General features: G+C 37.3%; 2 protein-coding genes across 2 annotated transcripts; both read left to right on the top strand.

Moving 5' to 3' along the window:
- Positions 1 to 396: 396 nt before the first annotated feature.
- Positions 397 to 4,364, top strand: LOC124934812 (ethylene-responsive transcription factor-like protein At4g13040). Its single transcript, XM_047475315.1, has 7 exons — positions 397 to 680; positions 1,579 to 1,643; positions 1,783 to 1,907; positions 3,324 to 3,408; positions 3,600 to 3,780; positions 3,860 to 3,981; positions 4,072 to 4,364. Exons 2-7 carry the CDS (start codon positions 1,601 to 1,603, stop codon positions 4,188 to 4,190), a joined length of 675 nt encoding a protein of 224 aa, XP_047331271.1. The 5' UTR covers positions 397 to 680; positions 1,579 to 1,600; the 3' UTR covers positions 4,191 to 4,364.
- Positions 4,365 to 9,807: 5,443 nt separating this feature from the next.
- Positions 9,808 to 10,374, top strand: LOC124943795. The gene has a single exon (XM_047484270.1). The coding sequence runs from the start codon at positions 9,808 to 9,810 to the stop codon at positions 10,372 to 10,374; it is 567 nt and encodes a 188-aa protein (XP_047340226.1).
- Positions 10,375 to 26,293: the final 15,919 nt, after the last annotated feature.

The raw sequence follows: 26,293 nt of genomic DNA, 5'->3' as shown, positions 1-26,293 counted from the left end.
TATTAACTAGTTAAAAGAATGTGACAGGTAATTTTTTATATATCAATGCTAAGTAGATAATAAGTTATCGGCATTAAAAATTCGTTATTTTTTTTTTTTTATAATTTTAACAATAAGTACCTTAAATTGTAAAATATGAAAAAAAATTTGAAATTCAAATTGACCAAATAAAGAAGCTCAATTTATAATTAATCAATTAATAATAATAATAAGTAAAATGATTAAAGTGTAATTATTTTGACCTAATAGTAACTAAAATGATCACATATGTAATGCTCAAGGCTATCGGTGGTATTTGGGTAATGATTAGAGGGTAATATTGTCCATTACATACCCACTTGGAGGGCGTCCGGCCGCTTTGTATTTGCTGCTGCTTTTTATTTCAAAGTTGAAACCTTTCTTTCTCTCTCTCCACAACTTCCATCTCCCCTCTCCAAACAGGTCATAAAAAATGAGAGGTGAAAGAGAACAAAAGGTGGTAGTCTGGTAGATGCATGAGCAGCAATCGCCCATCTTTTCTTCCCCCTCCTCTCTCTCTCTCCTCCTGTACCATCGCCATAGTCGCCACCTTTCATAGACTAATCTACTCTCCTGTCTTCATAAATCTGCTAAAAAATAACCCAATTGATTTCCCTCGATTTCTGTGCCTTGTTCGCCACCTTATCTACAGCTGGTTTTAGGTATTGTTCTGTTCTATTCTTTCTATGTAAATAATCTTGTTATGAATACCCTTTCTGCCAGCTTAATCATCTATCTGGGTTCCCGTTCTTCTTCAGTAGTTATACTTTAATCATTTGCTTTTGATGGGTTTGTTTTAATTAAGAGATATAGTAGATCCTTACATCTAATTTTGGCAACATGTGGTTTCCTTGATTATTGGTGTCTTTAATTTCATGAAGCGTGCATTTGAGTTTCTATTCTGGTTGATTTTTTGGAATTTTTCCCCTCTGTCTATTCTTGAAAGGTGGTAGGTTGGTGTGGGGTTGACTTGTTTTGCGAACAGAATAGAGAGAGATAGCGAAGAAAGTCAGTTCTTTGTGCTTTGATTATTTACAGTTCTAGTAAATCTTGATATTGTTCGTTAAAATTCATGTTTTCGTTGTGCTTTGTTTCAAATCTCGGATGGATTTTCAATTGGTCAACTTAATTTCCTTTAATGGGTTTGTCTGTTTTGTTGCTAAAAATGAGAATGGAGGGTTTTAGTGGTCACCTTCTCTCAATTTATAAGTTTTCCTTCTAAAATTGTTAAACCTAGGCAATTGGAAATCTTTCAATTACTTCTCTAGAACATGGGTTTTAATGATTTGGTTTTTGGCAATAACTTTGAACAACATTTGAGACTGTAATTAAACTGTCTCCCAGATGGATGATATATTTGTTTGATGGACCTTGACAAGAAAGATGAAGTTTTGTTTTTCTTTTGATCTGGAAATATACCCATCCCCAATTTGATTTAGAAACTCCAAATCAATGATTTGGATATACCTTAGCCTTCTTCACTTGAATCAATAGTGGGTTTTTTTAATAAGATTTCTCTTGTCATTTTTATAACTTGAATTCTTGATTCATCTTGTTTAGTGATTGTGTTTGTTGTTCGGCCATGGTGAGCATTCGAAGGCGTAGACTCTTAGGTCTCTGTTCAGGTATGCTAAAATTGCAGATTTTTCACTGTTCCAGCTTTATTTGTGTTTGATTTTATGAAATCTTGCATCAGAATTGATTAAACCATACTACAATATCCTATGTTTATGTACTATGATTACATTTTGTTGTGTTTTATAGGGCGTAATTCTTTCTTGGCTCCATTCCCAAGATTTTCTGAAGGTGGAAATGCTAATCCAATCCAGAACATAAATCTAGTCAGTGTCGATCCTATGCCTTTGTTTGATGCAGAGCCAAAAATAGAGGTGAGCTTTAATTTTCATTATTTCAAAGTGTAATTTATATTTTGAATATGATTCTAGTTTATTTTGTTTCCTCCACATTCATCAAAAAGCTCGTTTTACTTCATGTTTAAATGACTAATTACTTACTGTCGCAGTTTCTCTGTTAACTATGTTAAGTTCCTAGGTCATCTAACAGAATTTTTGCATCGCTTTAATCCCAATTCTTGACTAAATATCAACACATTAACGGATATGACCAAAACATGACTACGATAAGTAATTTGAGCCATTTCTAAAAGTTTGTGAAGCAAAACGAGCTTTTGATGCAAGGATGAACCTGATTTCCTTTACATTGGCATATGTAAATACTTCAACTCAATGTAAAAATAGTTTTCATAGATAATAAAGAAAGAAAGAGAATCAATGGCTGAATTCTGCTTAACTATGAGTTTTTCAACTTGTATTCCGACAGAAAACAGGTGCTTGTGGGTTTAGTGCCACTTGAACTGTTTATGTTTTTTTATGTTATAATGTATCCATGGACAAGCTATTAGAACAACAAGAATTTATCATAAAACTTGTTAAATTTGATGGAGGTCAGGAGGTGTTTCTGGAACACAAACTTCCTTCGATAATGACTATAATTTCCTACATAGAACTGAGATTCGACTTCTGGTTCTAGATTCCACTTGTTGACAAACTAAAATGGAGACTACTTGGTGAACTAGAATGAATATCTAAATTCATGTTATTTTTAGTATATCAATGTCATCGGCTCTATTATCAACAGACGCTAGATCTTGGAAATATTCCCATTTCTATTTCCATTAAAGAGCTTGTAATATGATACAATGGGTTCACGAATTTGAATTTTTGCTATTTATTTTCTAACAACGAGTTAAAGATTTGCAATTCATTGTTTGAGTTTTGTATAAGGAACATCTGGCCTGTTCATTTCTTGTAAACTAGTTCGTGTTTAATCCTTTCTATGGGTTCCTGTTTCATAGCATAGTTTGAAGCTTGTATAAGGTCTTTCTTCACTTTTAGGAATGACATCATAAAAAGGAACATATGTAAGTTGTTTTCAGTAGGATGAAAAATACTTTACTTGCTCTTTGCATCATCTTCAGACGAAATTTCCATTGATGGACGTTTCTTGTTCTTTGAGTCACTTGCCTCCAGTTTTGGACCCTTTTCTCTAGTTTTAAATTCAAATTCTCACTTATAACAACATTGTTTAAAGAACCCTTATTTTAAATGCAAATTATGATCATCTGTTTGCAAATGGGATTATAAACTTATCTTTTGGAATTAGTTTTTCTATTTGGAAACACTTTAGTTTCAGGATGTAAATCCACCGCAGACAAGTTTGGGTATGAATTTGGTCATTTTGACACCTTATTATTTGATTCACGGTATCCATCATTTGGTTCTCAGGTTACTGTTTCAAAAGTAAGCGAGGAGTCGTCACATGGATCTGGATCTAGTTCTTCAAAAGACCAGCCTTCTCAGCATTTCCCAGGTTCATCCATTCTCAATTCAATCATCTGCAATTCATGTGCATAAACCACAAAATAAGTATGAAATCATGACAAACGAGGTTCAACTTTAACGAATCAATAAATAATATGCTAGCCTCCTTTAGGGAATAAACTTTGATCTCAAATAAAAAAAACTATGATCTTTTACTGAAATGATATATGTTTGTTGCAGTTGTGGAAGTGAAGCGCAGAAAGAGATACAGGCGAAAGCATTTGGAAAATCAAGAACCGTGTTTGATGAGAGGTGTTTATTTCAAGAACATGAAATGGCAAGCGGCTATAAAAGTTGACAAGAAACAAATACATTTGGGTACAGTTGGATCTCAAGAGGAAGCTGCTCACTTATATGACAGGTTAGTTATTAATGTGCTCTCCTTGGCATTATTATTGTATTTTATCTAAAGAAGTTAATACAAACCAAAATATGAATAGGGCTGCATTTATGTGTGGGCGGGAACCAAACTCGGAACTGTCCGAGGAAGAGAAGAAAGATCTTGGGAAACTGAATTGGGATGAGTTTCTAGTATTGACTCGATCAGCAATTACGAGCAAAAGTAAATTTCTCAGAACTTTTTTTCCTCTGTTTCCTTGATCTTGTTGTTAAATCCTCAAGTTCTAAGGATATTTTGAAAAAACTATTTCAGAACACAAGAGAAGTGGGTTAGGAGGATTGAGAAGAAAGCCTTCTTCTTCTTCATTTCAAAACAGTGACATGGAAAGTGATCAACAAGAAGATGGAGAGGTTGAGACATCTCTCTCTTGACAACTGAGATCAAGAGAGATTTAAAACTCCATTGAGATTTTGTTCCTTAATAGGCTTCTTGGATTATTTCTTCTTCATTTTTTTCTTTTATAATCTCATCATTTGTTTCTGGTGGTTGTGTATAAAAGTGCTCCTATTAGGGCAGATCAGATTATTATTATGATTTGCTGTTTTACATTGTATTTTTATTGTATTATTTACTATTTAGTAGACATAATTGTTTACTCAACATCTGAGCCTATTTGGAAACACAACTTGTTACAATATTACCGTTTGGGAATAAATGCTTGATGGTATTTCTCTGGTTAGATATAAATAGAGGAAGTCCCATCCTGAGTAGCTATGTGGACTAATGGCTTGTTTGATTTTGGCTTCTTCAGGATTTTTATAGTTTTTTTTTTAAAACACTTTGATAAAAAGTAGGTTATTTTAGATTGGTTTAAGATAAATTATTAAATGTCTTTTTATAATTAAAATTTAAGAAAAAATAAATAAGATTATTTTGATATTTTAATTAATAAATTACTGATTATAATTTAAAAAAATAAGATCTAAGTTTTGAATCTTATTTAACTCATTTCTTCTAATCAAACAACTAAAAAATGTATATTTTTAGTTTTTTTTTTTTTTTTTTTTTTTTTTTTTTTTAGATTTTAGGTTTGAGTTATCATGCAACAAGTTTTAAATCTGATTAAATGATTAAGTGTATTTTCGGACTACGTGTTTAATCCCTCTTGGCCACAAGGACCACCATTTTTTTTATAGTGTGATTATTATCTTCTTTAAAAATTAGTCAAAAGTATCATGTTTGCATTTTTATCTGAATTAGTTTGTCAAAGATTATATATAATTGCATAGTTGCACTCTAGGTTGATTTAGACAAACTACATTCAGGTTTATAAGATGGTGATGGTGGAACTAATATTTGCAAAACTAACTTTTTGCCCATGGCAAAAGACAGTTATACCCTCCTCACAAAAATAATTCCCTTTTTTTTTCTTTCCCTTTTCTCTTCCTTCATTCTCCCATCTCCTCCTTCATTCTCTATGGCCACTAACCACCTTCAAGCAACGAGCAAACGAGCCACCTTCAAGCAACGAGCAAATGAGCCGAGATGTCTACTTCCCCTCTCCTCGACGTCTGCAACGCCGAGACGTCCAAGAAAATGCCGCGCCAATGTCTACTATCCCCCACGACCCCTCCCCCATGACCCCATGACTGTAGCATCTCACCGATGGGTAATCATTGTTCATATTTTTTATATTGATCATATTATTGTTATAGTTGAAAACATTGTTCATATTGTTATAGCTGAAAATATTGTTCATATTGTTATGCAAGCGCAAATGACAATTGCATTTTCGCAGGCGACAATTACATTTTCCCATTCTTCAATTGCAATTGTCGCCTCCAAAAAAATGCAAGTGTCGTCTGCGACAAAATTGTCGCCTGCGAAAATGCAATTGATGATTCAAACTGCTAGTATACAATTGATGATTGTAGCATAAATTCCACTCAGTTCTGTGAATTTTTATCAATTGCAGATGACAATATGTTGGTGAGTGTTTTTCTCATCTTTGATGGAGAGTGGAAAATTGATGATGGTGGTGTTAGTTCTTTTGTCTCAAGTTTATGTCATGGTGTGAATGTACCCTGAAATGATACATATACCGAATTAACTAACATTGTCTATGATTCTATTGGCGTGGACAAATTAAAATATGATTTAATATTTAAAGTGAAGTATAATATGATTATAATGAATGCTCCTCCTGCAACAATCACGCGAGATAGCGATGTGGCGTTCTATTTAAAAGAAATTTCGACTTCACTGCCCCATCATCGCACTCCACTGTGTGTTTCTTTAGTAGAAAAGTCTTCAACTCAAAAAAGAAAAATACCAGGAAATTTGGTTCCAGGATGTAATCGTGATGTATTCCTGATATTTGACCTGGAACATGACATATTTGAGCAGCAAGATGTCTTCCCAAGGCAACAAGATGTATGTGAGCAGCAAAATGTTCAAAATGACATATTGTTAAACCATGCAGAAGGAGTACAAACCCAATGTTTGTGTCTAAGATAATGTGCTAGTACAAGAGTAGGCCATTCACCCCGGGAACCAAGCATTTCCCATGCCAGGAAAACATTCAGTCATAATGTGGGAACCAAGCACTTCTCATATGAACCACTCGAGATTGAAACACCTGCTCAATTAACCATTGCAAAAAGATTGGAAGTGGGTACGTTTTTTTGATAACAAAAAAGAAATACAGTTGAGGTTGCATAGACATGCGATATATAATCATTTTATCTCAAAGTGGAGAAGTCAACAAAAGATCTTTGGTTTGTGAAATGTCTAACTGAGAACTGCAAGTGGAGATTGCGTGCTAACAAAGGAAAATTCTCGGAGATGTTTGAGATTCGAAAATTTGTAAAAGAACACACATACTAAATTTTGACAACAAGAGGATGTGAGGCAAACATTATCATGGGTAATTGGGGAGTGCATCAAACGTAAGTACATGGATCATCACAATGACCACATGCCTAAGAAAATAATGGAAGACATGCATACTGTTATGCCCAAACTCATCTTCTTATGTTTGGAAAGGCTAGTAGGGTCAATGGTGCATTTCTAGAATGTCCACCCTTATGTATTCACTTGTAAGCCATGCTAGGAATAGACTTGTTATTATTATTATTAGGGGCTGAGATATAAACAGGCTGTGTTAATTATATTGTGGGACATTTTATAGAAAGACCCCCTGTAGAAAAGGCACACAATTATGCTTAGCAATAAGCTTGCTGCTACTATTAAGAACTGAGATTTAATTTCTATGTGTTAAATTATATATGTAGCCTAGAATGTATAAGGGACATGGGATACAAGAGGCTGATAATTTGTAATTAGGCAATTTTTAATAAAAACAGCAAGTGGCATGGACCCATGTGAAGGGACCCACTAGATAATTAGGATAAGTTTAATCCTAAATTAATTCCCTCTTTAGTCAATAATTAAACCCATTTGCTTTTCAATTAATTTGGACACATGACAGATAAATAACACTCCACCCTAACCCATTGCATGCTTTCCACTTATTCCAGCTGCATGCTACACACTTAGCATAACAACTCTTAGCTCACCTTACCCCCTTTAGCTTAATTCATTTGCAAATTCAGTTCTCTCTCTCTTTAAGCAAAAATTAGGAGATTTCCTTCATGGCAAGAGCAAACCCTAGCCAAGATCATCTCTTTATCCCAATTTCGAAATTAAGGCAAGCTTTTTTTTTTTTTTTTTAAATTCCTTCTTTAAACTACACATATCTATATATCACAAGTACTTTCTGCCTAAATTTCCTATATGTTGGAAATACATGTTTTTATGGCATAATAGTGTTTTATGGACAAACTTGGGTTGTAAACAATCTGTTTTCTAAAGAAAGACAAGGGTCTCCATGTTTTCCAGAAATTATAGGGTTTCCATGATTTGTTAAGTGTAAACTTTTATAAAACAGAAACCCTTATGATTTATGCATACATGGGCGCATATTATGGATAAAGGAGTATTGACAGAAACGGGAAGAGGCTGGATGGCATGAGCTCTAGTCAGCTAATTCCAAATGTACTGGCTGAATTATTTATGGGACCAGAATATTTAGCATGAGCTCTATTTATTGCTGCCCAACCCAAAGACGGTACAAACACGTTTAGGGCTTTTAGGGATGGACTCCTAATTGTGCCCTTTTCCAAATACGGATCAAACAGACTCCTTGTCTTCAAGATCAGCTCTGAATGGTGTAGGGTCAAATATGGCTCAAGATGTTACTGTACAGGCCCATGAACTCATATTTTATAATCATGCAAATGGCTTTTTATGGACTAATCATCTTTTAAAGTATGAACAATTTATGCATGCATCTTTCTTTTTAAAAGCAAAGCATTCCAGTAGGTTTTAAAATACTTAATTGCTTGCTGAGTCATTAGACTCACTATGTTATGTGTGGTGTAGGTACCCAGCCTTAGCTTTTGTACACTTGAAGAAATGAGGCTTGGAGAGGAGCAAGCTGTGGGAGAAAGTGTGGGAGAAGGGACCGAGGCTGTTAGATTTACTTGTCTTTTGTATCAACACTTGACTTTTATTTTGGGTCCTTTCTTATTATCTAATGGTGCATGTATATAAGACTTGTACAGAAACATGTTAGCATGATAGTTTATAGGTTATCCTGTTGTAGTTCTTGTTGTTGTTTGATTTAGCTTGTATATATATAATATATTTTTGAACAGAACAAGTGTATATGGCTTCAACTAGGGATCTTAAAGTTAAATAGAGATACATGTTGAGTAGTAGTTATTAATATATGAGCAGGGACGTCTCAGTTGGTATTAGAGCAACGGTCCCGATCCTTAGCACTTCCACACTCCAGCTCCTACAGTTTCATCTCCAAGATCCCGCCTTCAAATGTTTCTAATTTTTATATGATTAAATGTGATATTAGGATCGATGATAGGAAATAAGAATTCAGTTTATATGGTTTGAAAATATGCTAAGCTTTTATTAGGGTCTATATGTAATTTTAGATCTAAGACAATGGGGAAAGATGCCAAGGCCCAGTCTTCATCATCTTCTGCAGCAACGGAGCCAGATCAGAATACACTTTTGACAGGATTAATTGAGACCTTGAAGGAGCAGAATCGTCTTCAAGGGGAGCAAATAAGGGCAATGTTTTAGAATAATAATAATAGTAGTACTCACAACAATCATTACAGAGGGCAAGCTCCTGTTTACAAGCAGTTCATGACATTTAAGCCAGCTGAGTTCAGGGGTAGCACATATCCAATTATTTCTGAAGAGTGGGTTTAGTCCATGAAAACAATCTTTGAGTTTATGCAGATTATAAAAGTGGAAAGGGTCAGGTGTGCCACTTTTATGTTGAAGGATGATGCACGAATTTGGTGGCAGGGGACTAAAGTAGCACTTGATCTTAACAACATAACTTAGAGAGAGTTCAAGGAGGTCTTCTATGAGAAATATTTTACTTTGAGCACCAGAAACAAGCTAGCACGAGAATTTATGGAAATCAAGTAAGGAGACTCTAGTATTGAAGATTATGTTAAAAGGTTTGAAAGAGGCAAGTATTTTGCTCCAATGATTACCGGCGATGCTTCCATGGAGCTTAATCATTTTATTGAGGGAATCAATGCTACAATCCGTCGGGATGTAAGGATTAGTAATCCTTCTTCCATGAGAGAAACGGTTGACCGAGCTCTAATGGCTCAGAAAGACAGCCAAGATATAATTAGGGAGGCTCAGGCCAAGAGGACCAATTATCAAGGGAGGGAGTCTCATGGTCCAACAATGAAGAGGCCTTTTAATCAGTCCTTCAATAGAAATGCTTTGCCCCAATCGTCTTATAATCAGGAGGCTACTTCTCAGCATTCTCAACAGCCAAGGAACTTCTACCACAACAACAACAACCAAAGATTTTTTCAAAGGCCCCAATAGTCACAACAATCAAAGAGGATTCAACCAGCTGGATCAGTATCCTCAGCCAAATCTTCCAACACTCCAATTCCAGTATGTACCATCTGTGGAAAGACTCATATAAGGAGCTGTATGCAAGGGTCCAATGTTTGTTTCTTATGTAAGCAACGTGGGCACATCCAAAGGGACTATCCCAAGAAGAATGAGGTTGCACCAGGGAGGGTTTTCTCGACAAGGGAGGAGGCTGACCCTAAGACCACGATCATTACGGGTAATCTTCTAATAGCAAATATTTTAGCCAACACTTTGATAGACACTGAAGCAACACATTCCTTTATTACTGCATGTTTTGTTCAAAAAGCTGGTTTAAAACCTGAGGAATCTTTGATGGCATATAGCATATCACTTCCTTCAGGCTCTCACCTAAATTCTAATAAGATTATTAAGGCCTGCCCAGTTTATAATCAGAACCATAAGATGTTAGCATATCTTGTGGTAGTAGATATGGTAGGGTTTGATGTGATCCTAGGTATGGACTGGCTATTCCGATATGAGGCGCAAATTAATTGTAATAAGAAGACGGTGGTTCTAACAGATCAGTATGGGAAGACCTTTCTGTTTCGTGCGATTCCTACATTTAAAAGGCATCAACTGTTTTTGGAAAGAGCCACCAGGGGATGTCTTATAATTTTGCTATGATAGTTGGGCAGAAACTTAAGTTGGAAGATATTGAAGTAGTGAGGGATTTCCCTAGTGTATTCCCCGATGATATTTCAAGTTTTCCGCCAAAATATGATGTGGAGTTCTCTATAACATTGAAGCTAGGGACACTGCCAATTTCAAAGGCGCCTTATCGTTTAGCTCCTACAGAAATGAAAGAGCTGAAAGATCAATTGCAAGATTATCTGGACAAAGGTTTCATCCGCCCAAGTGTGTCTCTATGGGGTGCACCAGTCCTTCTTGTGAATAAGAAAGATGGGTCCAAAAGGTTGTGTATTGATTATAGAGAGTTGAACAAGGTGACAATTCAGAATAAGTACCCGTTGCCAAGAATTGATGACTTGTTTGATCAACTTCAAGGTGCTTCGGTGTTTTCCAAGATTGATCTACGATCTGGTTATCATCAATTGCGAATCAAGGAAGAGGATGTAAAGATAACAGCATTCCGCACCCGCTATGGGCATTATGAGTTCTTGGTTCTACTGTTTGGACTAACCAATGCACCAGCTGTATTCATGGAACTGATGCATAAGGTATTCCATTCGTATTTGGATTAGTTTATGGTGGTTTTCTTAGATGATATATTGATCTACTCACGTTCGAAGGAAGAACATAGGCAACACTTGGCTGTAGTTTTGCAAGTCTTAAAAGAAAATCAGTTGTTTGCAAAGCTAAGTTTGAATTCTGGCTAACACAGATTGCTTTCTTGGGGCATATTATTTCAACAAAGGGGTTAGAAGTTGACCCATCCAAGGTGGAAACAGTTAAGGAGTGGGCGACGCCAAAGAATATGACTGAGGTGAGGAGCTTTCTTGGATTAACAGGCTATTAAGGAGGTTCATCAAGGGCTTCTTCAAGATAGAACTGCCTCTTACAACTCTAACGCGCAAGAATGTGAAATTTGTGTGGTCTGATGAATGCGAGACAAGTTTTAATGAGTTAAAGAGGTGCCTGATTTCTGCACTAGTGCTTACCATTCCAGAAGGAGTAGGCAACTTTGTGGTTTACACAGATGCATCAAAGTGTGGACTAAGAGATGTTCTTATGCAAAATGGGAATGTAGTGGCTTATGCTTCAAGGAAACTGAAGATTCATGAAAGGAATTATCCCACCCATGACTTGGAATTAGCTGCTTTAGTCTTTGCTCTTAAAATATGGAGGCACTATCTTTATGGTGAGAAGTCTCAATATTTACTGATCATCAAAGTTTGAAATATTTATTTACTCAAAAAGAGTTAAATATGAGGCAGCGACGTTGGCTGGAGCTGGTGAAAGATTATGATTGCGAAATTGTTTATCAACCGGGGAGGGTCAATGTTGTAGCTGATGCCTTAAGCCGTAAGTCTGGTACCCTTAATCAAATCACTGCCCAGTCTGACCTTATTCAAGAATTTGAAAGATTAGATCTGGCTGTGATTGAGCCAAGGTAGGAGTGTATTCTTGCAACTCTAGCCATTGTTCCTGATCTTGTAGAAAGAATTAGGTTGGGACAAGCTGATGACCCACAACTCACCTTATGGAAGCAAAAAGATGGAAGAAGGAGACACCTTTGTATAGCACTAGGAATAATCTGGTGTATCATAGGGATCGGCTATGGGTACCTTCAGTAGGTTCTTTAAGGTAAGAATTATTGGTTGAGGCACATACTACCCCATATTCTATTCATCCAGGAAGCACCAAAATGTTCAAAGATCTGCCGATGCTGTATTGGTGGCCTGATATGAAGAAGGATATCATTAAGTATGTTAGTGAGTGCTTAACTTGCCAGTAAGTGAAGGTTGAGCGTCAAAGGCCTACTGGACTTCTTTGCCCACTGCCCATACCTGTTTCGAAATGGGACGATATTGCCATGGACTTTGTTGTTGGCTTACCTTTGACCTTGAGAAAACTGAATGCCATCTGGGTAATTGTAAATCGTCTTACTAAGTCAGCACACTTTCTACCGGTAAAGACAATTTTTTCAATGAATAAATATATGCGGAGCTGTACTTACAAGAGATCGTTAGACTCCACGGCATCCCAACCATAATCGTGTCTGACCGAGATCCTTGTTTTACTTCACACTTTTGGGAAAGCTTGCACAAGGGTTTGATGACGAAGTTAACATTCAGTACTGCATTTCACCCCTAAACAGATGGCCAATCTGAAAGAGTGATCCAAATCCTAGAAGATATGCTAAGGGCATGCCTTATAGATTTTGGTTGGAATTGGGAATCAAGGCTGCCATAAGTAGAGTTTGCCTACAACAACAGTTACCAATCTTCTATTGGCATGGCACCCTTTGACGCTCTTTATGGGAAGAAATGTAGAACTCCCCTGCATTGGGATGAAGTTGGGGGAAAGAGTGTTAATTGGGCCTGAGATCGTCTCCAACACCGTTTCCTTAGTTAGCAAGATTAGAGAAATATTGCTAACAACTCAAAGCCGGCAGAAGAGTTATGCAGATAAGAAGCGTCGGGATATAATATTCAACAAAGGCGATCATGTGTTTCTTAAGGTATCTCCTTACAAAGGTATTATTAGGTTTGGAAATAAGGGAAAATTGAATCCAAGATATATAGGGCCTTTTGAGATTCTGGAGGCAGTTGGTGAAGTTGCATATAGATTAGCATTGCCTCCAAGCCTTGCTGCTGTTCACAATGTTTTTCATTTGTCCAATTTGAGGAATTACATTCCTAATGCCAACCATGTGATTAATTATGAAGAGGTTAGCAAATGATCTATCATATGAGGAGAGACCAACCCAGATCCTAGCCAGGCAAACCAGGAAGTTAAGAAATAAGGAAGTAAGTATGGTCAAGGTGCTTTGGCACAACAGTTCAGCAGAAGACGCCACCTGAGAAGTAGAGCAGGATATGCAGCAGAATTATCCTGAACTGATTTGTAAATAAATTTTGAGGTCGAAATTTTTATAAGTGGGGTAGAATTGTTATGCCCAAACTCATCTTCTTCTATTTGGAAAGGCTAGTAGGGTCAAGGGGGCATTTCTAGAATGTCCACCCTTATGTATTCACTTTTAAGACATGCTAGGAATAGACTTATTATTATTATTAGGGGCTGAGATATAAACAAGCTGTGTTAATTATATTGTGGGACATTTTGTAGAAAGACCCATGTAGAAAAGGCTCACAATTATGCTTAGGAATAGGCTTGCTGCTACTATTAAGAACTGGGATATAATTTCTATGTGTTAAATTATATATGTAGCCCAGAATGTATAAAGGACATGGGATACAAGAGGCTGATAATTTGTACTTAGGCAATTTTTAATAAAAACAGCAAGTGGCATGGACCCATGTGAAGGGACCCACTAGATAATTAGGATAAGTTTAATCCTAAATTAATTCCCTCTTTAGTCAATAATTAAACCCATTTGCTTTTCAATTAATTTGGACACATGGCAGCTAAATAACACTCCACCCAAACCCATTGCATGCTTTCCACTTATTCCAGCTGCATGCTACACACTTAGCATAACAACCCTTAGCTCACCTTACCCCCTTTAGCTTAATTCATTTGCAAATTCAGTTCTCTCTCTTTAAGCAAGAATTAGGAGATTTCCTTCATGACAAGAGCAAACCCTAGCCAAGATCATCTCTTTATCCCAATTTCGAAATTAAGGCAAACTTTTTTTTTAAATTCCTTCTTTAAACCACACATATCTATATATCACAAGTACTTTCTGCCTAAATTTCCTATATGTTGGAAATACATGTTTTTATGGCATAATAGTGTTTTATGGACAAACTTGGGTTGTAAACAATCTGTTTTCTAAAGAAAGACAAGGGTCTTCATGTTTTCCAGAAATTATAGGGTTTCCATGATTTGTTAAGTGTAAACTTTTATAAAACAGAAACCCTTATGATTTATGCATACATGGGCGCATATTATGGATAAAGGAATATTGACAGAAACGGGAAGAGGCTGGCTGGCATGAGCTCTAGTCAGCTAATTCCAAATGTACTGGCTGAATTATTTATGGGACCAGAATATTTAGCATGAGCTCTATTTATTGCTGCCCAACCCAAAGACGGTACAAACAGGTTTAGGGCTTTTAGGGATGGACTCCTAATTGTGCCTTTTTCCAAATACGGCTCAAACAGACTCCTTGCCTTCAGGATCAACTCTGAATGGTGTAGGGTCAAATATGACTCAAGATGTTACTGTACAGGCCCATGAACTCATATTTTATAATCATGCAAATGGATTTTTATGGACTAATCATCTTTTAAAGTATGAACAATTTATGCATGCATCTTTCTTTTTAAAAGAAAAGCATTCCAGTAGGTTTTAAAATACTTAATTGCTTGCTGAGTCATTAGACTCACTATGTTATGTGTGGTGTAGGTACCCAGCCTTAGCTTTTGCACACTTGAAGGAATGAGGCTTGGAGAGGAGCAAGCTATGGGAGAAAGTGTGGGAGGAGGGACCGAGGCTGTTAGATTTACTTGTCTTTTGTATCAACACTTGACTTTTATTTTGGGTCCTTTCTTATTATCTAATGGTGCATGTATATAAGACTTGTACAGAAACATGTTAGCATGATAGTTTATAGGTTATCCTGTTGTAGTTCTTGTTGCTGTTTAATTTAGCTTGTATATATATAATATATTTTTGAACAGAACAAGTGTATATGGCTTCAACTAGGGATCTTAAAGTTAAATAGAGATACATGTTGAGTAGTAGTTATTAATATATGAGCAGGGACGTCTCACATGCAATCTATGGGTTAACTCTGATATATAATAAGACTTGGAGGTTCAGGGAAAATGCCTTAATGACGATGTGAGGAACTATGGAGGATTCTTATGGTAAATTGCCATCATACCTGTTCATGTTGCAGAAGAATAACCAGGTACCATAACTGACATCCATACGGATGAGAAAAGCTACTTTAGGTATATGTTCATGTCCCTAGGCCTCTCAATTAGGGGTTTCATAAGCTATTGTCATCCTGTATTGTGCGTCGATGTCAACTTTCTTAAGCACAAGGTTGTAGGTCAACTATTGGTTACGATAATATTGGATGCGAATGAGCAATTATATCCCGTTGCTTTTGGCATCATTGATTCGGAGAGTAATAGCTCGTGGACATATTTCATGCAACAACTAAGGTTAACAATTGGATCAGTTCCGAATCTCGTCTTCGTATCTAATAGACACCCAAGTATTGCTAACGCCTTGCCAGCAGTTTTTCCAGAAGCACATCACGGTGCATGTACATACCACATCAAAATGAATATTATGTCCAAATTTAAAACTAATAACTTCCACGTTGAGTTTGATTTTGTTTCTCGCGCATACACCGAGGCAATGTTTCATCTGCATTTTGACAGGATCAGGACTAAAGACCCTCAGATTGATGAATATTTGGAACAAATTGGAGTGGAGAGATGAAGTCATGAATTTTTCCCCGGTTTGCGATATAATCAAATGACAAACAATTATGCGGAGAGTTTTAATTGTTAGAGTATGGAAGCTAGGAAATATCCCATAACAACATTAACTGACTATTTAAGATTCACAATACAAGAATGATTTCATCAAAGAAGAGAAAAAGCTTCCAACCACAAAGAACATTTATCTCCATATTATGAAAAGTTTTTATATGAGAAAGGCGAAAAGGCTAGATTCTACAACGTTTATCCACTTAACCGATTCCAGTTTATCCACTACGAGAAGGTTAGATTCTACAACTCATCATCATCTTATTTCTTCTCAACTCCAAAAGCCTATTCTTCTCCAACTCATCATCTTGCTTCTTCTTCAACTCATCATCTTGCTTCTTCTTCAACTCATCAAGCCTCTTCAACTCCAACTCTTTCTCTACTGAATCTGAATAAATATTCTTCTATTATTTTATTTTTCACAATTATTTGATTATTTGGTTGAACATAATACGTTGATCCTCTTTGATGAGCTTTATTTTAGTTTTAATCTCATTTACATCCTTTGTCATCTCCTTTAAATCCATTGTTAGCTCATCAAACTTGACATCATGCTGGGCTTGAGTCACTCGATTGTCTTGACTAGTTGGAGAATTGTCTTGGTTAGTTTGAGGAGTCGTTGTAGAAGTGACATGCCGAGTAGACCGATAGGTGTTGTCTTGGCTAGATTCATCAGGAGTAGACCGAGAGGTGTCTTGGCTAGATTCATCACTAAATGACCTCTCAATCCTCTTGGCTAGTGTGATTTTAAGTAGTTTGATAGGATCAACTTTATCGATAGAGATGGGGGTCTGGCTATGGATGAAGGATTATGAAAAACGGTTTGAAAGAAATCCTGTTAGGGATTTAATTCGCTTTCTATTCTACGCAAACACTTGTAAACACTTGAAACAGATTCAAGGCGGAATTGTTTACTTGGGTTTGAAACTCAAGATGAAATATGAAAAGATGACGGAAATGAAAGAACACAGCAGTGTGTTTATGGATGTTCAGAGAAACTCTCCTACGTCATCCCTTCTTCCAACCACCAAAAGGATTCACTATAATATGATTCGAATTAAATACAGTTTACACACACTTAGCTCACTATTGAACAAAACACTTTCTGTTCAATTACAAGATGAAGAATATCACTCAGTTAAAGGTATTTTTGATTCTAGCTCTCTCTTGATTCACACACAGTACAATCAGAAAGCAGCTTCACAATATGAATATTCAAAGGCTTGAAAATATCAGTAAGATGATCGAGATCAGCAAATTCACAAGGTTAATAGTTCTTCTGGTAGATTATCCGTTGTCCTTGAGATTTGTTAAATACTGAGTATGAGCTAACAGTCAAATCTTTTAGAATGATACGTGGCACTCTTCCATTGGAAAGCCTCCATTGTACACAGCAGGGTCTGAGCACAAGGATCGTGGCCGTACACCACTAGTAGTGCGCCGAATATTCCATCAGAGATGTACCTGCAAAACAAGTAATATGAGGAAAATTTTCTTACGTGGAATTCGTTGGTTGGTTGCATATAGCTGTTGTACTAATCTTCACTAGAAAGTGGAGCAGGAGTAGTGTACAGCTGTAGCACGTGGGTAGACGGGTACTAGCTTCAAGCATACTTCTTAAGCTGAGCATAGACGTATTTCAGTTAGACGGATTGTGAAAATCAGTCTAATAAAATCAAACATCCCCTTCTAATAACAGAGTCTATTAGACCACCTGGTCTAATAGAATTAGACTTACGTCTAATTACAATAACCATTAGACTGCACGTCTAACTCCACTGAGTTAGACTGCATGTCAATTTCTGGTTCTACCTCAGACTTGTCTGAAGGAGTTAGACTTACGTCTAACTTTCACAATGCATTAGACTACCCGTCTAATCATTGACTAACCATTAGACTGCACGTCTAACTCCACTGAGTTAGATTGCACGTCTAATTCTGGTTCTACCTCAGACTTGTCTGAAGGAGTTAGACTTACGTCTAACTTTCACTTAATTAGACTACACGTCTAATTATCCAATAACCATTAGATGACACGTCTAATTCCGGTTCTACTTCAGACTTGTCTAAAGGAGTTAGACTTACGTTTAACTTTCACAATCTATTAGACTACACGTCTAACTCCACTGAGTTAGACTGCACGTCTAACTCCACTGAGTTAGACTACACGTCTAACTCCACTGAGTTAGACTGCACGTATAACTCCACTGAGTTAGACTACACGTCTAATTCCGCACATATTAGATTATCCGTCTAATTGCAAATACATTAGACTACACGTCTAACTGCGCTGAGTTAGACCGTACGTCTAATTCCGAATGTCTATTAGACTGCACGTCTAACTCCGTTGGGTTAGACTACACGTCTAATTCAGTATACATTAGACTTGCGTCTAATTGCAAATATATTAGAATGCACGTCTAACTCCGTTGAGTTAGACTACACGTCTAATTCGATGCATTCATTAGACTGTACGTCTAACTCCGTTGAGTTAGACTACACGTCTATTTCTATACATTTATTAGACTACACGTCTAACTCCGTTCAGTTAGACTGTACATCTAATTCTATGCATTAATTAGACTATATGTCTAACTCTATTGAGTTAGAATGTACGTCTAATTCTATGCATTCATTAGACTACACATCTAACTCCGTTGAGTTAGACTGTATGTCTAATTCTATGCATCTAATGCCAAAATTGGTCTAATGACTCTCATTAGAACCAAGTCTTATGAAATATGATTTCAATACACCTGCATCAAAACGCATAAGTCATTTCATCATCAAAATCTCATTGGTTAAATTATTTCAACACTCAGTCAAAATAATTTGACCCAACAATTTCCCCCTTTTTGATGAAGAAATTGGAAACCTACATACATATACCAAAATATGCATTTATCATATAAATAAAACAAACCCTTGTTCACTTACATCAAACTTCCAAAAACTAATATTCAAAAAACCATCAAAGAAACATTGTTTGAAAGACTTAAATAGAGTAGAAGAAAAGAAATTATTGTTCTTCCCTTTTAACTCGAGAATCGGTTGGGCTCATGACTTGACCGGGTAGCATGTTCATATACGGAGGATAGCCGCGACCACCACGACCGCTTCCACTTGATCTACCACAACGATCATCACCACTTGCACGACCTCCTTGATCAACATTTGATCGCCTACTTCGGCCACCACCACTGCTTCTGCCTCCACGATCACCACCGCTACGACCTCCACCTCTCTTGGTTGGCCTAGGATTATTATCGATGCTTGGGGCTCGTCTGGATCTAGTGCCGATTGATACACCGTCACTTCTTCTACTTGATTCGCCTTGGGTGGTTCGAGGTTGATCTTTTCAAGCATTAGCCTTTGCGTCCTCCTTTGCTTGAAACTTTCTTGCAATAGAGTCAGCAAATTCTTGTCGTTCATTATCATTTCTACTTAAGAACCCTTGAATTTCCACCATCTGATTCTTCACCAGACTGAATTCTTCCAAAGTCTCCTTATGACGTTCATCATTGAATTGCCTTTCAATGTCCAACAATTCAGATTGACGGTTGAAGAGTTGCTTTTCAAACTTGGAGAAGTTTATATTTGAGACATGAGTCTCATACGTATTCTTCTTCAGAGTGTTATCCAATTCAGTAAGGACCTTGATAATCTCGCCAAAACCCTTTCTTTCTTCTTCCTTCGTGTTCATGACCTTTATCATGCTTTTCTGAAGAGATGAGAGTACAGACTTCATAGACTTTAACATCTTGTTTCCTTTGTCATAAGATTCTTCATTTGATGAAATCTCTTCAGACTCTGCTTCCATGCTCTGAATTGGCTCAAAGTTTGTATGAATCTGCAATGATTGCTCTGGTTGATTCTTCTCGGCTTTTTAGTAGCTTCATTCTGCTCTTCTTCTAACAGTTCTTCTTCAGCTTTCTGAAATCTCTCATACAAATTTCCAGTGTAATGAAGAAGAATGTTGATATTTTCGTGAACATTTCCCACAATGGTATCGGGAAATAGACGGGGCTTTTTATATGTTGCGTTTCGATATTGTTCTTCCTCAGATGAGGAACTTTCTTCTTCATCAACCTTATCTCTGGAGGGTTCCCTTTCAGATATGATAATTTCTAGCTGAGTTACCTCGGCCACTTTTTCATGGGCTTCCTCTGTTCTCACAACAGAGGGAATTACAACATCTTCTTCAAGAGGCGCTTGATCAGCCTCCTCAATCACATCTTTTTCAGGAACTTCTTCTTCATTCGTTTCAAGAGCTTGTTCAGGCTCTTGAATAATTACTTCTTCTTTTTCTTCATTTGGATTCTCTTGAATTTGTTGATCCAGAATGCGTCTCTCTTCAGCAGAAAGATTCCCGAATTCGATCAAGAGAGCAACATCTAGCTCATCGGCATCGTTATCAGCATCAAGAATATCCATAGCTTCATCATCATCGAAAGGTTTTGCGCCAGAGAATTGGCGACATGAACGTATCGTGTAGCCACCGAGACGTAGCCATCCATAATATCGTTCAGCTTCTTCAGAACTTTCATTTCCACCTTAGATCCTTTCTCAACAGGATTGAAATTAGCCTTTCTGACTTCATGAATTGGAAAAAAGGCTTTTCCATACAGGCAAGTTTCAACGAGATCTTTTCTCTTCAGAGCCTCAGCTACCTCTGAAGTTTTAGCCCATTTAAGAACTTCTTTTCATTGGCTACCCGCTTCTTCCACTCTCGGGTTATCGCAGAATTTAACATAATATCATTGTACTTGGACGACAATCTTTCCAGGGACCATGATTCAAAAACCTCTAATTTTTTAGCTGTAATGACTTTAACTTGATCTAGAATGAGGTCAACAATCCCTGTTGCCTCTGATACTTTTTCAGGAACTGGGGTTGCAATCTTCTTACCTTTTCCAATAACCTCTACGGGTTTTGGAGTAGTTCTGGGTTCACTAATCACAATTCCACCTGCCTGTCTTGCGGAACGCATCAGTTCGAACGCCGATTGAGGTTTCTTACACAGCTCAGCAGGGAGCTCTACACGGATAACTTTCCCGGCTACCAATGAATCTTTAGGAGCGGGAATAAAAGATTTTTGTTCAGTAGATTTACCAACAACAAGGGTGAGAACTACACCTTGTTCTGGTTGAGTATTTTCTGTAGCACCAGCGACTACAAGATCAGGTTGAACAACAGGAGACACGTTCCTGTTAGTATTTTCTTTATTTGGACTGGCTAACTCAACAGCGGGCCCTTTGGCAGTTTCTCTTAGGGGAGAAAATACAGATTCATCTTGTTCCACTATGGGAACATCAAACTTAGGCACAACGGTCAACGATTTAGAAGAGGTTACCTTTAATGATTTAGACGTGCAGGGCGCCTTCGTCTTCTTCTCCTTTGAGACACTGGATCTCGAAGGCTTTCTTAGAATAGTTGCTGGAGTAGATAAAGAGGACATCAGAATTGCAGCAAGTACGCCTGGACCTTGCCGTAACCTTGAATCAACTGATTCAGAGTCCTTCTTGTTTGAAATTTTCAGACTTGAGGAACTAGCCTCCGATTCATTCACTGTTTTTGATCTTTTTTCCCCTGTTGACATAACAGAAGCGTACGTTTGTTTGGATTGGGTAGAGGGCTTTCCACCAGTTTGATAACTTGATGCACTAGAGGCACATTCCAAGTTATTCTTCATCCTTATCAGTGTGCTCGCCACTGTGAGGGTAGTGAATACTCTCGGAGAGTTGATCTACTCAGGTTCACCAACAAGAACCCCCAAATGCTTCATCAAATGACTCACTTGAGCCGCGTATTTTATGCTTTCCTTGTTCGCCTGACAAATCGAAAAGCATAGGTTCTTAAAAAGGGTAGATGCCCAGTTTACCTGGATTCCCTTTGAAATAGCGCACATATAGTCAAAACGGTCTTGACTATAGAGATGGAAGGAGCTAGATTTCCCTTGTAGCGCCTTTGCTACCACGTCGTTCAGCAAAATGAAGTGGGGTTTCAGAACCTTCTTATTTCCATTAACATGGATCATCGAACCATCGGCAGAGAATGTTCTCTTCATCTCTTCCATGACTTCTGGTGAGAGGATCAAGTCGAATGTGTGCCCCTTCGTTGGAAGTTCAAAGAACTCAGCATAAACAGTTTCATCGAAAGAGAACTCCACTCCGTTGACGGTTGCTACAATGGATTCACCCACCATAGTTGCAAATTTAAAGAACTCACGAACTTCTTTCTCATAGAATATGAACGGACCACCGAGATATTTCCTCAACCCAGAATATTCTAGGGTTCTGAACATATCCACTACTTCCGGTTGATCGAAAGTGTATACTGATGTAAAATCCACCTGCAAAGTACAATGACCCAGAGTGATTTTCTTGTTCACCATTTTCGAAAGAATATGAACCGACACAAGATTTTAGAGAGTTTTAGAGAGAGAAATGCAGAGAGAACTAGGGTTCTTAAGGATTTCGAGAGATGAAAAACTTTCAAACTCATGCACTAATATCCTTATATAGACAGAGAACAAAAATACAGAATAACCGTCTCTTCTTAGGGGTATGGCCCATCAATAAATGTTAGACGTCCTTTTTCAAGGAGTCATCATTAAAAATGAGGGTATATTAGTCATTTTCTCTAAACTTGAAAGACACGTGTCTTCATGTTAATAAGAGATGACTGTTTAATGTTTTGAGCGGGAAAAACAAATAGCTCTCAACGTGGGACAACTGTCCTTGATCATTCTAATCAGCATGTAGTTATACGTTTTTCTTACTCCACAAATCCATATAACTAAACGTCTATTAGACGGATGGGTCTATTAGACGCATACGTCTAATTCCGTGTTATAATAATCCGTCTATTGTCTATTAGACGTGTACGTCTAATTCTGCATAAACACTACGTGATAGACGTGTGTTTGATTAGACGTGAGCATCCACTTGCTCATGACGTAAAAACGTCTAACGTCTATTAGACGTGTCCGTCTAATTGCGTAGGTATAACACCTCAACATATAGACTTAGATGAATAGATTTTGAGCAAAAATACGTCTAAGTACACACCGTTTCTTTTAGACACACTTGTCTAATTAGATCGATTAAGAATATTCGTCTAGAGAGTATCTTTACTTCCAAAGTAATTTTCCCTCTTATTATGTATATGGACAGAAAAACATAGGAGACAGTTTTTGTGATCCAAAGACCAAAAACATTTTTAACAAATAAAATCATTTATTTACTAAAATGGCAAAGGCCATTGTTGATCTTCCAGGCTGTGTACTCAAAGGAGTATTCTTCTTGCTTCCTTCCTGCAATCCTCCTGTATCACCTACAAAAGAAACTATTTACACATTTTGGTACCCATACTCAATTGGGTCCTCTATCAATTAGTCCCTTAGGAATCCATATTTGAGTTATTATGATGGATTTCCCATTTTGTGTTGTGATTAATGCATAAGATTTTGACTTAGCAGATGACTTCCTGCTAGCATTTGATCCTTTAGTTTTTGAGGAAGACTTTCTTTTAAAACTCCTTGAATTAGAATCAGGTTTAAAATTTCCAGATTTATTAGCTGCTTCTAGCTTATTCTTAAGCCAGCTAACAGTAGGCGGAACATATACTATTTCATTTTTGAGAGCAACTTCTTCATGAATAGGATCAGATTCAATGTCAGTCATACTCCCTTTGACAAAACTTATTGGCTTAAGCTTGTCAGATGAGTTGGACTTTTTGCATGACAGGTTAAGGTCATTGCTATCAAACGCCAATCCGGATCTAGATCCAGCAGGTTTCAACATGCTGATCTGATGTTTGACAGCTTTTCCAGACCTTGTCCATGCACAGACAACATAGTTTAACCTTTTGTTTTCAGATGAAAGTGTTTGAATCTGTTCTTTGAGAATATCATTCTCAGATGAGATCTCTTCAATCTTCTTTTCAAAAACATTTGACTCTTCAGCTTGAGACAGATTTGGTTTGTTTACATCTGATGAAGATTTAGTTTCATCTAGAGATTCTGCTAGCTTTCTGTACTCGATGACCATGTCATCTAGTGCAGCTACCAATTGTTCTCTTGAAAACCTTTTGGAAGAGAAGTCAAATACCTCAGTCTCCTGAGTTCTTTCTTCATCTTCTCTTGCCATGAAGCAGGCCACCTCTTCTTCATCACTTTCACTAGATGAAAAGTAGGAACCACGACTGCTTCCTCTGTTCTTTCCATCGCCTGCCATAAGAGCCTTCGGCTCTTTTCCATCATCCTTGGCATCTTCACGTTTCGGCTTCCGTCATTCCGATGCATAATGACCTTTAATACCATAGTTAAAACAAGTAACATTAGCTTTAGATTTTTTATTGTCATTAGAATTTGAAGAGTTTGAGTTAGAGTTGCTCTTCTTCATGAAGTCGCCAAACTTCTTCACAAAGAGAGACATGGCATCTCTGCTCAGCTGCTGAGCTGCCATCTTCACATCCGGAGCGGTTGGTGGCTCTTCAGCAGTCACCAACGCCTTGGCAATAATAATGGATGTGGGTTGATCTTCTTCCATCCTACAGTTCAGCTCGAACTCATAGGCCTTGAGATCAGCAAAGAGATCAAAGAGAGAGATCTTGTTAAGATCTTTAGATTCCATCATCGCCATTGTCTTTATGTCCCATTCCCTTGGAAGAGCACGCATGACCTTGATAGAAAGCTCCCGGTTGCTATAGGTCTTGCCTAGGATAGACAAAGATGAGACGATCTTGCTGAATCTGGTGTCAAAATCGTTCATTGTTTCACCAAGACGCATCTTGAAGCTGTCAAACTGTTGAGTGGCAACCATAATCTTGTTTTCCTTGGTTTGCTCGTTGCCCTCACACAGTTGGGTGAGTCTGTCCCAGACCTCTTTGGTAGTATCGCATTCGATAATGTAGTTGAACATGCTATCATCGAGAGATCTGTACAGAACATCAAGAGCCATGTTGTTGAGGTTGTTCTGCCTCTTTTCATCAGCATTCCAGTCAGCCTTCTCCTTATCAATCTTGATAGGACCTTCTGTGACAACGCTCCATATGTCATCATGGAGAGAAGAGAGATGAACACGAACTCTTTTCTTCCAGACAATGTAGTTTTCTTGAGAGAAAGTTGGAATGGCTGTAGCACTGACATCTTTGGTTATGGTCGACATATTTCAGGAAAGGCTTGAGAATAGAAACAGGACTCTGATACAAATTGATAGGATCGACTTTATCGATAGAGACGAGGGTCTGGCTATGGATGAAGGCTTATGAAAAACAGTTTGAAAGAAAATATGTTAGGGATTTAATTCGCTTTCTATTCTACGCAAACACTTGTAAACACTTGAAATAGATTCAAGGCGGAATTGTTTACTTGGGTTTGAAGCTCAAGATGAAATATGAAAAGATGACGGAAATAAAAGAACACAGCAGTTTGTTTATGGATGTTCGGAGAAACTCTCCTACGTCACCCCTTCTTCCAACCACCGGAAGGATTCACTATCAAATGATTCGAATCAAATACAGTTTACACACACTTAGCTCACTATTGAACATAACACTTTCTGTTCAATTACAAAATGAAAAATATCACTCAGCTAAAGGTGTTTTGATTCTAATTGCAAATATATTAGACTGTACGTCTAATTGCAAATATATTAGATTGTACGTCTAATTGCAAATATATTAGACTGTACGTCTAACTCCGTTGAGTTAGACTACACGTCTAATTCAATGCATTCATTAGACTATACGTCTAACTCCGTTGAGTTAGACTACACGTCTAATTCTATACATTCATTAGACTACACGTCTAATTTCGTTGAGTTAGACTGTATGTCTAATTCTATGCATTCATTAGACTACACGTCTAAATTCGTTGAGTTAGACTGTACGTATAATTCTATGCATTCATTAGACTACACGTCTAACTCCGTTGAGTTAGACTGTACGTCTAATTCTATGCATCTAATGCCAAAATTGGTCTAATGACTCTCATTTGACCCAACATAGTTTTCTCCTCTTGGGCGCCAGTTTGGAAGTCATTTCATCTTCTGGAGTACTTCCATCTTCATTCTTTCTCTTGCTACCCATCCAGTTCAAATAATTCATCATAAATGTAGCCTCCTATATCTTCAAAGTCTTCCCCACAATAGTTCCTCTTCTCCTCCTCAGACTCATGAATCTTGTTAAATTCATTGCACTTCAGGAGGGTAGTGGATACCTCATGGACAGTGTTGGTGTTTCTCTTAGAGGCTATATAGAGAAATATCCTTGAGTATATAAGCTGTTCCTGGTCATATCCACAAATTTGGGGACAAATATCTTGATAACCTCATAGGTACAAACTTGGAAGGCTATTGCGAACCCACTAATATTATAAGCGACATCATGTTCCCCTTATAGGTTTCCCTCTTGTCTAGATATAACTCCCGGAGATGTTTCATGTCTTT

This window comes from Impatiens glandulifera, chromosome 1 (genome assembly GCF_907164915.1).
Source record: "Impatiens glandulifera chromosome 1, dImpGla2.1, whole genome shotgun sequence".
Taxonomy (NCBI): Eukaryota; Viridiplantae; Streptophyta; class Magnoliopsida; order Ericales; family Balsaminaceae; genus Impatiens; species Impatiens glandulifera.
The sequence above is the reverse complement of the archived record's forward strand: the minus strand, read 5'-3'. Positions and strand labels throughout refer to the sequence as shown.

Bases quoted from the DNA above. Each gene is read 5' to 3' on its own strand.
- LOC124934812 (XM_047475315.1), top strand. From the start codon at position 1,601: ATGGTGAGCATTCGAAGGCGTAGACTCTTAGGTCTCTGTTCAG. The intron at 1,644-1,782 runs GTATGCTAAAAT...TGTGTTTTATAG, and splicing joins ACTCTTAGGTCTCTGTTCAG to GGCGTAATTCTTTCTTGGCT. The intron at 1,908-3,323 runs GTGAGCTTTAAT...TTTGGTTCTCAG, and splicing joins ATGCAGAGCCAAAAATAGAG to GTTACTGTTTCAAAAGTAAG.
- LOC124943795 (XM_047484270.1), top strand. From the start codon at position 9,808: ATGCAAGGGTCCAATGTTTGTTTCTTATGTAAGCAACGTGGGCACATC.